Here is a 14,463-nt window from a genome sequence, read left to right as displayed (position 1 = left end):
ACACTGGTCTAGTTCTGACACTGCATAGGCACTTCTGCATGAAATGCTGCAAATCAATTGCAGTATATTAGAGACAAAACAAAGCTTAACAGTTGTTGCAGTAGTTGCTGTGATGTACTTCTCTGCCCCTTTGTTAGTGGCACAAATTCTCTGAAAGTATGCTCATAAGGTCTTATTTTAGGGAGAAGGAATTAATTGTATTCTTCCAGCCTTGCTCCTTATTCTGTCACTCATTTACAGTCAGATTTTTGAAGACTTTAATTCAGGTCATGTGTTCATATTAGAGACTTCTTCCTGGGAATTAAAAGGCAGATAGGATAAAAAGCAGTGCAGACACATGCCTTCCTTTTCAGAAGTGACTAACAGCTCCAAGTATCAGAATTTTAAATTGCCCAAGAAAGTATTTGCTGAAAATCAGAGCCCTTGAGCAAGTTTTAAATTGGGTGCCCAACTTGTGAGTGTGCAAAATCACTTGGGAAATTAGAAAATCTTGGCCATATGCTTATATGTTAACACCACTTGACTAACTCCTTTCTCTATGTTGCTTCCCTAATTTGCAGTTGGTTTTGTGTTGTAAATAAGATATCCTTGACTGAGGCCTGAAAGTTCCCCAGGAAAACTGGAGAACCCTTCTCTTGTTAAACAGCACCCTAATTACAGAAGCAATTTTACAAACAATCCCCTGGGGGAAACATTTTTGTTCTCATCAGGAAGGCTCTTGAATAAAATAACACCTTTGCTAACTTCATTTATTTACAACAGGACACAAGACTGAGGCTGGGTTAGATTTATTGCCATTACATCACTGATGCTCAGTAATTCATAAAACATTGGGTCTAGGAGTCAGCACTGCTGTTATTTCCTCTGATGCCTGACCTCACCACAGTCTAATAACATACAGGAAATCCAGAAGACAAAGGAGGAAAGAAGTGGTCTTGAATGCTAAAAATAACCACAGAAAACTTGTACAATCATGTAATAGAGTACGGCCCAATAATTTATTTAACATAATAGTAGAATCTGCTAAAGCAATTAGAATCTGTTCCAAATGTTTCTAATGGAAAATATGCTAGGGGTAAGAATAAGCACACTTAAAGAGTGGATACTTTTAGGTTATGTAGTTCAATTACGTGGACTGGTTTTAGGTTTGTATATCTTATTTCTTACATATGCAGGCCACTTAACAACCTGACTGGAACAGACAGTCATTGTGTGGTGGTTGTATTTCCAGAGGTCATCCTATATGAGCCAGACAGTCATCTTAGGTGATGTATTACACTTGACAACCCAGAAAGTTGCAATACAAAGGCATTCTAATTCTCAGTGTCCTCTGAGAATTATTCAATATCCTTGATGGTATCTAGTGTCTGATATGCCATTGGGATGACATTTTTGGTGTCTTTACTAATCAGTCAAGGTTAACATCTCATTCATGTTAACTGTGTGTTTGGTTTGTTTTGAGTTGTTTTCTTTTTTTTCATCACTCTATACTTGCAGGAATTTCTAAAGCAATAAATAGTATAATGGCACTACAATGAAACTCATCTCTGCTCATTTATTTGCTGTAGAATTACAACACATAATCCAAACTAGGCAGAGATTTAAAATTGGTGCAAATAGATAAACGACATCATCAGGGAAGAACAAAACCAAACCCAAAAAGCTGTTGCATGAAAGTCAGGTAAATCTGGAGAATTTAGTTTGTGAAATATTGCAAAAGCAAGTTCACAAACACACTTATCCTTTTTGAACAGCTGCTCGGTTTGACTGTGCCTGCCCTCCCTTTTATTTACATATGTTGCACAGTGATTTGAAAGTGGCTATTATTCCTATAAATACCAATATTAGTATGCAGACCGGTGTGCTCAGGTGTGAACAAGTCTTCACCATTTGACATTGACACTTGGTTTCTCTCCCAATCGGAAGCAGAAGTACTTACTGATCATGAGCTAGGAATAATGAATAGATTGAACCAGCTGTTCCTGAACAGCCCAGTTGGCTGTTTTCCCTTTCATTAAATTCATTGGATTATAATTGGATAGATAGATAGATAGATAGATAGATAGATAGATAGATAGATTGATAACTTTCCCCTTTTTGCAAAGGTTTTGGTAAATTAATAAATACTTATAGATTTAATATCAGAAGAAAGCCAAGTAGTGTGGGGTGTTTGATAATTGACTGAAAGATACTTATTGAGAGGGTGAATTGTCCAAATTCAGTCTAGGGAGTCAGGTTTTCAAAACTTGTGCTTTCCAGAATTGTCAATAGACAATTTTAAGCAATAGGCATTTTAAGGCATCTTCTGAAGATCAGAAGCTAGGAAAACTTTCCAGTAGAAGTGATGTATAGGTACAAAAGCAGAAAGAGAAATCTGTTTTTCTTTCATTAATCTACAGAAATGACGCATGGAGCTGGTCATCATCACAACAATTCTTTTGTTTTGATTTCAAAAGTAAGATTTTCAGGCACCAAAATGCCAGTAAATATCTACAAGTATAGAGGAAAAAATATCTCTTGAATCTGAAGAAGAGAACACAGATTAATCTTGGAGTGATGAGGGAACTGAGCAAACCGCCTGTGGGAGGCATGGAGAGGTGGGCAGATCTTCATAGCTCTTGATCAGTTTTGCAAGTAAATACTCCTCAACAAAGTTCTTTCTCTGTGCCCCTTAGCACAGCACAGCACAGCCATCCCAGAAAGTTTCAGTTCCAGGTCCTACACAAGCTGGAGTCCTTTCTCTGGGAACACCATTTCACTAAAGATCTGTCAGTGAGAGTGATTTCCCACAGGATTTTAAAACTGATTTTCATAATTCAATCCCGTTAAGCCTCAGGTTGGAACAGCAAAATGTAATAAAGGTGTTGCAGAGCCCAGTGTCCTCCAGATGTTGCAGGTAAAACCGTATAATACATGAAGCCTTAAGACTAAAAGTCAGAAGCCCACTGTGTGCATTTTTTTCTTTTTTCTTTATTCTTTATTCTTTATTCTTTATTCTTTATTCTTTATTCTTTATTCTTTATTCTTTATTCTTTATTCTTTATTCTTTATTCTTTATTATTTTTTCTTTTTTTTTCTTCCAATAATTAATGATTTAAAGCAGTTGCATTATTATTTCAATCACTTTTCACCTATTTCCCTAATGGTTACCACTTGCCTCAACATTTACATTTGTTTTAATATTTGTATTTTTTGCATAATTTCTCACATTATATTTATTTGCACTTGCACTTTTTTAAAAATAAAGCATTCCAGGGGGATACATTTAATAAAAGTTTCTCATTAAAAGTTCTGTAACAGCATGATTCCCAAACCTGAAACCAAAGTCCTCATATTTAACAGTTTTCATGACTCAATAGATTAAGTGTGAAATAGGAAATATAATAACAATAACAACATAGCCATATCCTTCACAGTTGTTTCACTTAAAATTATTCTTGAAAAGTAACATAATTCATAAATAAATCAATTCTCACAGAGTGAAATCTGCTCAAAAGGCTCTCTCTGAAATAGCCTTGATGTAGTTATTTAATGTGTGCACTGAAAGTTGTACGGGCAAGGGGTGAATCAAAAATTCACTGGTATTAATATATTGGAAGGCAGGAGAAAAAAAAAAAAAAAAGGGGCGGAAAAAAAACCCAAAGAGCAAAATCATCAAATTTCTGTTTTGTAAAAGTCTCCAAGGTGTCTCTAATCAGCTGCCTCTGCAGTGTTCATTTCAGAAACATTCTTAGCTCAGACCTAACTTCATATGAAGGTTCCTCTGTGGTCAGTGACGAGGTCCTGCCCTTGGGAGCTGCAGTTCTGAGCTGCTCTGACTCCTCCTTCAGAGGGACCTGAAGCCTTCTGCTGTGACCAGGGCAGCAAATTCAGCCACCTCAACTGATCCTCTGCATAGAGGGGAGAAATACAAACCTTAACAAGTCTGAAAGTTTTTCCCTTGAGTGGGAAGTGGAGCTTTGCCTTTTGAACTTTACAATACTGAACAATGCAGAGAACAAAATATTTCCATGCCATCAACTTCTTGCTCAGTTAAGAGACATTGCCACTGGCTTTAAAGTCCTCCAATGCACAATGGATGCATTGTTATGCTCCAGGCACTCTGGAAATCATTTGGAGCTATTTTTTTCTGAGGTTTTGGGTCAGGGGTGTTACTTTTGGGGTTTGTCTTTTTTTTTTTTTCTTGATCAGTTTGTTTTACTAAATACTTCATCAAAGCACAACAGAGTCTGTGTAAATAGCAAGGAGGCATGCCAACATCAAAAATTCTCACAGTTATGGCTAACTCCACCTTTTTTGTTAAACAAAGATTGTGATAGTTCCTAAGGCTCTTGGCACATTGCATGTTTCTGGACCATTCTTTGTTCAGCAGCTTCTTGTGGAAATCAGTTAGCTCTGAAAGATACCCTGGAGATGTGCTCCTTTCTATTTATGGTTTGGGGGTTAGCAGAGTAAGGATATGAGTTCATTCCATTGCACTAGAATGCCTGGGGAGCTTCACTGCTGTCGTTCCATGCCTGATAATTTACACCAGTACTGACTCCATAGTAGCTGTACACAGTCCATCAGCAAAGTCTCTTCAGATCATTTGCTTTCACTGTGTTTATTCATTATTGACCCGCAGTGGTTTTGCTGCATTAAGCTCAGCAGTCCTGGGATGATTTCTGTGACAATTGCCAGAAAAGTTACAGGAAAAAATCTCACTGAAATTCAGCAGTCAGTGCTGTCCAGACTTAGGATGGTAGGTTAGTGCTTCCTCACTGACCACATGTTCACCTGCAAGGCACTAGTACTAAACTGGGAAATAAAATCTGTATTTACCAATAACAGCTAATTTACGTTTTCCAGACAGTACTGGATGGTCTAGGTACAGGCAGACATACAAGAAAAAATGTTTAAGAGGTTATCATACTGAGCATAAATAAATAAATAATTTAATTAATTAATTTTAAAAAAAAATATATATGATATATGTATCTAGCTATATACCATATATATATACCATATATGTGTGTGTGTATATATATATAGGTATATATACCATATATATAGGTATATATATCATATACAAATAGGTGCATATATATGCCTATATATATGTACCTATATATATAGGTGTATATATATACCTATTTATATATGTATAAATAGGTATAGAGTTGTTATATTTATGTATATATAGCATATATATGCATAAACATATACATACATACATACATACATATATATATATATATATATATATATACAATGTTTTATTGGCTCACTGGCTGACTGACGCTATTCAATACCAATATGTGAAATGTCTAGTCAGATAGCAAGGTCTTGTCACCACTCAGTGTCATGATCTGACACATTGTTTCAGGATTTCAGCTGTTTGGAAGTGAGTCTCTGGAGCCTGGAAGTGGCAGATCGTTGGGAATCACAACAGTTTTTTCCTTCATTTCCAGGACTTAACTGTAGTTCTTTTTGGCTAAATCTTGCCATCTATCATACTGTCTGTTTCAGGAAAACATATGTTTTAAGGAGCCAGAAGATTAATCTCCTTCCATGCAAAGCATTTACTAGGTGAAACAATTCGTGTCATATCATGAGCCAGCAAGTCACTTGTTGTCTTTATGGGTTTGTGGAATTTCAAGACCTAAACAATCTCATTTTTGGTGGTTTTACTATGGATTATAAAGAAGCATCAATGAAATATAAACTTAGTGTTTAATAACCCATAAAACATGCCATAGCAAGGTTTTAACTACAAGGATCTATAAAAAAGGTTTGAAGTACATTGCAATATCCTTTTGGGATGCCAATGCAACTAATGAAAGGGTCTAGACAATAAATTGGGCTAATGGCTGAGTTACAAAGGCCTTTCTTTGAAATTTTTTTTTCTCTTTCTTCTTTTTGCATTTCTTGAAACCTTTTCTCCCACCTGGCAATCGTGCTTTGTCATGAATTCCTGTCCTTGATTCTGTAATAGCCCTCATAAAGCTTTGCGAGATTGAGCATTTGTTTAATACAGAGGGGGTTTTGCTGTCTGTGGCTCAGGCATTTGCTGACTCACTGCAGTACCATTCTTTGTATTCAATTAACTGCAAAACCCAAGAAGCACCAAAATTACAATTAACTGATCAGAATTTTTCTGAAAACACTGTGTATTCTTTCCATCTGACAGCTCTTGTCTGTTAAAAGAGGGCCTACACACTCACATAGTCCAAAGACCCCCTAAATCTCTGAGCAGAGCCTTGTTCTTTGCTATCTCCAGGCAGACTGATGAAATTTGGGTGGAAATGTGACCAGTGTGATCAAGTATCTATCACAAGTCATATTGCTTCCTAGTCTTTTAAAATGGCAGGTGGTATGTAGAAGAGTTTATTCCTCTGTTGCCTGTATGTTCTGTGGGTTTGTAGATAGAGGTGGATTGATTTCTGCACCCAAAAAGCTGTTTGGGCAAGTTGCCCTATTTGTGACAGGTTGGACTTCATACAGCATGTTTATCAGACCTGCCTGGGGTCTCAGACTAACCATGATACATTTATTTGGCACTTAACAGCGATGTATTTATTGTCATTGTTACTCACCCATAAATTTGGAAACTTACAGTTTGTGTCTGTTCATTGCTCTTTAACTGAAATGTGAAAACACTGTGGGATTTCCCTTTCAGGCCTCTTATTTCAAATGTTTTATTCCACAAACACTAAGAGAAGGGTAGATCATCTCTGATTTAGGTTGACCTGGGTCTCCACTTGTTCTTGCCTTCTGCACACCAATATCAGTAGAGTCACAGTGACATAAACCAGAAGAATACAGTCAAAAATCAGATCCTTCCTACACCAAATCACTTTCCACATCTGTTTCCTATTTGTCTTATAATGACACATGGGATTGTTTTGAGAATATATTCTGCTTTAACTGTCATGCCACTGACTCTGTGGCCTTATCAGATATTAATTGGTATTCAGGTTGAGCAATTGCCATCTACTAAGGAGAAATGCCAAGAAAATGTAGATTGATAATAACATTTTTCAATAATAGCTTGTAGCATTAGTGGCATCTTCTATTATTGCAGTTGAGGTTTAGCATTCTCATCAATTTACTACTTTTATTTATTGTGCAAGATCTAGATATGGACCCAACAGTAGAATTCCAGAAATGCTTTTCTATTTGATTATTTATTCATCTCTGGTTAGAAGGAGCAAAACAGAAAACTGGAGAGAAGCAAGGAATGTGTCTGGATTATTAAGAACCAGAAAGAAATACAACAGCAGAGAGAGAAATGTTAATACTCTGTCAGATACTACAGATCCAGGATGACTGTATAAACATAATCAGGGAGGCTGCATGTACAAGAACATGCCTTAGGAGATTTTCTGGGAACAAACTTCACTCAGCTGTGTCCAACCTTTTTATCTTACAGTGCAGTAAGCCATACAGGGCTGTCCTCCTAACTGTTCATTCTCCCTTCACCTTTTTCTTCAGTGAATGGAAGGAAATGTGAGTTCCATCTCACGTGCTTTTGAAAATATGTAATAAATACACATAAATACATGCTTGTGTGATGTAATTGAACAAGCCTGTAATAAAATCTGTAGGCTGTGGCTTACAGAATCATGGACACAGTGGGTTTAAAATAACACAGTTTGGAAGTGTGTTTGGTCCTTGTAAGGATGAGCAATATGGGGAAGGCAGGGAGCCAAGGAGGATGCTGCTTCCAAGGTGGACGTTGATCTCTTCTCTTTGGGGCTCCTTGACTTAATTAGATATCTGCAAATTAACCACAATGCAGGTGGGAAATGGAAATCCCAGGTTTTGCTGAGCTCTTCACAAGTCTTCTGTGAATGTTGAAAACTTCTGTGCACAAAGCATCTATTCTTCTGGTTTTATCCTCAGTGCAAAATGTAAGATAAACATACTATTCAAATTGATTGGCAGACTTGGTTCCCCAGTTAAAATTAATTAAATGTACTGAAAAGCCCATTGCTTTGGATTTATTTACCTCATTTGACTTGGTGTTGACTGAGGCCCTTTTTAATCTTGGTTTATATTCCCCTATGATTTGCCCTCAGCCTATATATTTTAAAAGTGTCATCTCAAGGCATTGAGGAGCAGTAGTAGTAGTAGTAGTAGTAGTAGTAGTAATAATAATGATGATAATAATAATAGTAGTAGTAATAGTAGTAGTAATAATAATAGATTTCCTGATGCAATTGAAATTGAATTTGAGGATATACTCAGGCTAGGAAAAGCAGAATTTCACACCATGTTGTGTACTAATCTACAGTGGTAGCACATTTCAGAAAATAACAGTCAGTAAAAAATAAATTTTATCTTTTTTTTAGATAAAAGTTTCAAATTCCTGCTTCTTCAGTTACTGTTACTCAGTTGTGTTCTCAGTGAAAGCAAAAATAATTCAATAAACCCATGAAAATTAATATGAAAATAAATTATATGTGAAGTGCAACAGAAGAGACGCAAGCTGTTTATGTGTATTTTTGCCTTTGACCAGCATTCAGCACATACTGATTAGGAGATGGGCACTTTTACCAGATCCTCACCCAGTGCAATTTGACTTCCCTGAAGCCACAAACCCCACTGGGACTCACATACACTGCACTCTTCTTGAACACAGTTCAAATTACTTCTTAGTTTTCTTTAATGAAATAATGTTGCTTTTACCTTCTTTTTAAATTTTTTAAAATTTTAAATTTTTTTTTTTTTATTTCACAGGACAACATTTTTAGAATGGAAGAGTCACATTTTGAAAATGGGCGGGGGAAAAGCCCTTATGATCCCAAACTGCTGACAGCTTCACTTTTAGTAGGTAGGTGCCACATAACAAGTTCAATGAGATGTACATTCACTGTAAATAATTTACCAGTTTTCTGCCTTTTTTTTTCTCCTTGCAGCACCTACAATAGGCATTTGTTTTATGCAATTTATTTCCAAGTTAAAGCAATTCTGGTTTACTTTTAATACAGTTGACCCAAATGTCCTGAGGTGTAAGCCAAGATTCAGGTGCCACAAGAGCTGCTTTATACCTTGATTCTGCTAAGTGTTTTTCCTTCTCACATCTTGGTGGAGGCATTTTAATCACCCAGTTTACAGACTGGCCACACTGGTGGTCACACCAGCACAGCTGAGAGCTCAGTGAGAGCAGGAATAAATAATTCCTTACATCAGTTTTTCTGCCAAGGAATGTCTGTCACCCAGCTTTACCTTGCATGGAAGCTGGAGATCAATGAACAGCCCCTGGTCCAGGCCCTAAGGTGATGTTTCAGCTGAAGAGATTCTGTCTGACAGTATATAAAGTTAAATTCCTGGCCAGATCAAAAAGAAATAAATTAACTGTTTCTGAATTGGTAATACTTCATTTCATGGAATATGTAAATACGGAGCAACTGGACTGTGTCAATCTAATTGAACTAATGCAATTGATTTAATTTATCTAATTGATTTAACTTATCTAATTAAATTAAATATATTCATTGCTTTACTTCACCTTCACAAAAAAGGCAAAGGGATGTTTTATGAGACTAAATTAGGAGGAAACAGATTCTTCTTTCCCTACACCTCTGCCTAGGTGTAGCCACCTTATCTTTACCATCTTTACATGTAACTTTCTGGCAATTTATTACAACTTCAAATCCAACAATAGTTTGAGAAAATTAGAGATTCTCATATTTTAGAAGTCTTCAGGAAATGACACATAATGAGATACATTGGTTTATTCAGGCCTTTGTCCATATTGTTAGCCTAGGGCCTTGCTTACCGTCTGCCCTTATTCTATTTACTTTGCATTTAAAAATTAAGCTATTCAAAAGACACAGCAACAAAAATTTAGTCCTAAGTGTGCCTCATTTCCTGATCTTAAAAGCCCATAATGATCCCAGGTGATGAGCTAACCTGGGGACACATGCTTTTTAACAGGAAAAACAGGAAAGACATCCACATCTTGCTCCAACTTGTACCCTGTACAAACAGAAAGGAAAAAAGTGTGTGTAAAAGGCCAGTGTATAAATTGGTGCCTGGAGCAAGTTGAATTTGTGACAGAGCTACTCTCAAGTGAATAGCTTTACTATTTACTTTAATATACACTAAAGAAGAGAATGATGACAAGCCAGTATTACATGGTATAACTGGTATGCAACTGCACAAAGTCAACAGCATCTAGCTTTTCACATTCCTTTTTTTTTTCTTTCTCTCAGTCTGTCACAAATATGATTATCTTACTTCCCTTGGCTTAGATTTCATCTCTTTAATACATCTTTGCTTTCTTGAGCCCACTTCCTTACACTATAATTTTCACTCCATGTATATTTCCTTCTAATAAAGAATAGACTGAGCATGATCATTTGTTTTCGATCAGGCTTCAGTTAGAGCCACTGGGTGTAAAAACACAATAGAAAATGGTGCAAATTGAGCATTCAAAGCCAATGAAAAATTTCTGCTTCAGTCACACAAAACTCAGTGAGAAACTGAAATTAGCATTCCTGCATCCTGAACATGAGCAGCCTTCTTTCTCTGCCTCCTTATAGTTGCCTCACAGCCACACTGCATTAGTGGTTATGATGTTGCATTTACTGCAGCCCTTTTCTGCTGAGTGTGTATTGCAGATGGTGTATGCCAAATTCACCATTGGTTCTTTGCCTAAAAATAACTCCTCTTTGCCAAAACCACCTTGTTTTTTATGGTAAAATGATGACCCAAGGCAAAATAACTTCCACCCCCAAAACAGTTGAGAAACAGGGGATGGACTGGGCAAGCAATGGCTGGAGATGGAGAGGTTTGGTCCAGCTGCTGTCCAAAGCAGGGAGCACAGGAGGGAAGCAGTGAGTGAGGGCAAGCAGGCCAGAGGAGCCTCTTAAACACAAAAATGTCACAACAGGGACGTGGATACACTGCTGCTTCTCTTCTCCGGGCTGAGCTGAAATTCAACTACTCCCACCCCTTCAGAATATTTGTCCTCTTTAGTGAACATGGTTTATCTAAGATTTAAGAGGGCAGCTACGTAAAAGAATTCCCCAGCATTCATTAAAATGCAGTGTTATAATTCGTAATTGTAAGTAACTATCAGGAAAGTTAAAAAGTGGCTGAGAAGAGTAATTTAGATGGTTGCTGAGAGGAGGGAAACATTATCTCTCTTCTTCATCAGAAACACTAAACAGACGTTTTGCAAAGTGTGGAACGACAATATGTTTTTGACACCATAACTAGAAAGTAAATTTTAGGTAAGTGAAATGCAGGAATTTGGGCAAAACGTAAATGTTAATTTGCAAAAAAGTAACTTCAGGTCTTAAATAGCCGTTAGTACCCAGGAGGCCTATTCTGTATTTCAGCTGAAACAAACTCTTACCAGTGTAAAGAGAATCTTCAGTTTTCCCTCTCTCCTAAAAAAATCAATAGCATTTGAAAAAAAAAAACAAAAAAACCACACTAAAGCAAAACGAAAATAAACAGTTCATCATTATTAAATTGTTCCAATATTTTTCCAGTATACATTCCTTGTTCCATCCACCTGCAGACATTTTTCATTATTTTTTTAACAGTTGTTCATTAAAGTTGGTTATTGCTGCCCTACTCTACAGTAAAAGCCAGCTGGGAGCATGATACAAGTGGTTCCTAGTAATGTAAGACTGTGTGCAGCCATTCCCATCTCTGTGCTGCTAACTACACACTCTCCATTTGAGTGGGCTAATGCATGAAATGTGGAGACCCAGAAATCCCTGGGCACCACTCACGAGTATTCCAGTGTGGGAGAAAAATGAGAAGCAGCATGGTGTCCAAGGAATATAATCACAGGAGAAAATATCACTGAATGTGTTAGACTAAAGGAATTCTATTGGGACAGTTGAAAAAAAAATAAACCTTCAGAGAAGGAGGCGGCATTGTCCCAACAACTGTTTGTTTAGGGAAATGACCATTTGGGTTTTTCAAAAGCTTTGGTAATCCAGAAACCTCAAAACTTTTTATGCTCCTGTGCCTCACTGATTTTTTTTCTTTTCTTTTACCATTCACAATTCCTTTTAGATTTTATTTATTCTTTCATTTTTAAAAATCAGTTTAGGTGCCTTAATGCTCCCAAATGTGTATTAATATGATCTGAAAGACAGTGGCCTTTCACTAGTTAAGAACTTTAGTACTCTATTTCTTAGAAATTAGCTAGTAAGTACATATGAGGTTCAAGATTTTAAAATTACTGTAATTTCTGGGAAATTTTAGTTATTGATTTTAAAAGAAGTGAAGTCAAACCACCTCTATGTCTGAAAATCTTAACTGAATAAACCTTTTAACCAAGGATAGATTTCATTTGTGAACCCTTTCACCATTGAGAGCAATGGTGACATTCAGGGCTTGGCTTTGCCTACATTCCTCATTCATTCAACTTCCTTACTACTTTGAAAAGAAAGTTTACAGTTTTTTACTCTCCACAAATTACTTTCTTTCAGAATGCCATCTTACTTAAAAGCTGAATAGAAGCAATTTATCAAATAGATACAATTTATCAAATAGATGCACTTTGCATAGTTTTCAACATCTTTGTATCTCATGACCTTGGGGAGTTATTCAGAGTTCTGTGCTGTTTGTGTAAAAGTTTCCTCCCCTCCAAAAATCAGAATTACTATGGACTTTAATTGTTGCCTCTTTATTCAGTAAAGTCAATATATGTATCTCTGTTTGCATTTGTGTGTCATCATGCTACTCCTTTACAATAGGTGGTTTTGGTCCAAAAGATATTTTTTACTTATGCAAACAACTGAAGGCCATCCTTTAGTTCTGGACAGTGGTTCCTTTGTGCTGCTGGGCTGGAAATACAAATTGACTAATTTTTTCTTTTTTTTTTTCTCCTTTATTCTTTCTCTTCGATAAATGTTTGTCAGTTTTCAAACTATTAATTTCCACTTTCTTCTTAAAGTTTATAAAACTTCTTTTTAAACTGCTGACAGTAGAAGTAACACAGTGAAGATTATCTGTGACATTAAAGAATCATTTTCCAGACTAGCAATGAGTGAATTTCAGTCCAAAAGAAAGTATGCACAGGGAAATAAAGATGAATGTACTTCTATCTAGACAGGAGGCAGAATCCTCATATAGCTTTTGCATAGCACTAACTTAAAGGATGTGCACATCTGGGACATGACTTGAGGCTCACCCTGAATTTTGCAAAAATTATCTAAAGCCTTACAAAAATAAATGGTATTCCTTGGTATTTCTGTCTGGAAGAAGTCAAAATCCCCTTTTTGCATGACTACAGCAGATCAGTTCAAACTGCAGGCAGTGGTTTGGGTACACTGAAACTTGTGGGGGCTGTAGTAGGGATGATAGAAAGGTCAGACAGTTTTCTACAGACCCTTCCTCATTTTAAACATGCTGAAGCCAGTTATTGGCAAAACTTTTATCCTGTCACCATTGAAGAAAAAGTATCAGCCACAAGAGCCTTGTAGTGTCCTCTTGGGTTGAGCTGAGTCCAGCCTGGAAAATATGTTAATTTCCAGTGGTTTTTATATATCAAGTTAGAAACTGAGGTGTCAAAACAACCTTACAATTCTAAATATTTCAAATGTATAATTTTCATTCATTTTCAAATTGCGTTTGGTTAAATTTTAGCAATATAGTATTAAATATAGATTTTTTTCTTGACTGATTGACCTTTAGATCTGTTGATAACTAAGAAGAAAAATAGCCCTTGTTGGTTTTTCCTTTCCCCTTTGATTTCTATTGATTTATCAGAACTCTCTGGGGATTGAAAGACAAGAAAATGAAGATAAGGTTAAAGAAAGGTTAAGCATAGCATCAAAGCCCTTTTCACAGGCAAAAAGGTTTTATGATCTTTAAAATCTCAGCTGCATACTCTGTACATAATAATAACTATAATTAAGTGATTGTCTCCCCTTCAAAAAAAAGTTGAAAATGACACAGAAGAATGGTAAATCGTTAATTAATGATATGCTGTTCTGTTTCCCTTCTGATTACACCTCCTGCTGGGCATGACTGGTCTATTTGCCTCTAATCTCTGCTGTGAATTCATTCAATTCCACGCCTTTCCGCTATCATGTTTTCACCCCTCCTGACTTTCACAGCTACCATATGGCTGCAGAGCCACTCCAGTTCACTTGGTGATTTCATGGTGTCAGTGTTCAGGGAAAAAGATGACAGTGATATGCAGTAGGCATGCTTGGATCTGGTTGTCCTGCCATGGAAATGCCTAAAATTGCCATGAAAATGATAAAAATGTTCCTAAAAGGGTGTTTTAAAATGAGGATATGGTAGAGTTCATGATGACCATGAAAAATGTATTACCTTAGCTAAAGAAAGAGTTATTTTATCCTCAAACTTGACTTTTTCACAAGGGACCCGTGTAATATGGGTAGTTTTAAAGTAGTAGCTGGAAGGAATAATGCTCTTTAATTCCATTTTACCAGCACAGGGTAGGTTATCTCATTTCACATACAGATGTAGAACACAGTCCTA

General features: G+C 36.5%; 1 protein-coding gene across 1 annotated transcript in view; it reads left to right on the top strand.

The window, feature by feature from the left end:
* The window catches only part of SEMA3A (semaphorin 3A), a 165,330-nt gene that overhangs the window by 89,419 nt on the left and 61,448 nt on the right, over positions 1-14,463 (top strand). The window contains exon 5 of the mRNA XM_058806151.1: positions 8,722-8,815. Coding sequence (XP_058662134.1) covers positions 8,722-8,815 — 94 coding nt within the window. The remainder of the gene's footprint in view (positions 1-8,721; positions 8,816-14,463) is intronic.

Source organism: Ammospiza caudacuta, chromosome 5 (assembly GCF_027887145.1).
Source record: "Ammospiza caudacuta isolate bAmmCau1 chromosome 5, bAmmCau1.pri, whole genome shotgun sequence".
Lineage (NCBI taxonomy): Eukaryota > Metazoa > Chordata > Aves > Passeriformes > Passerellidae > Ammospiza > Ammospiza caudacuta.
This window is presented reverse-complemented; position numbering and strand designations above follow the sequence as displayed.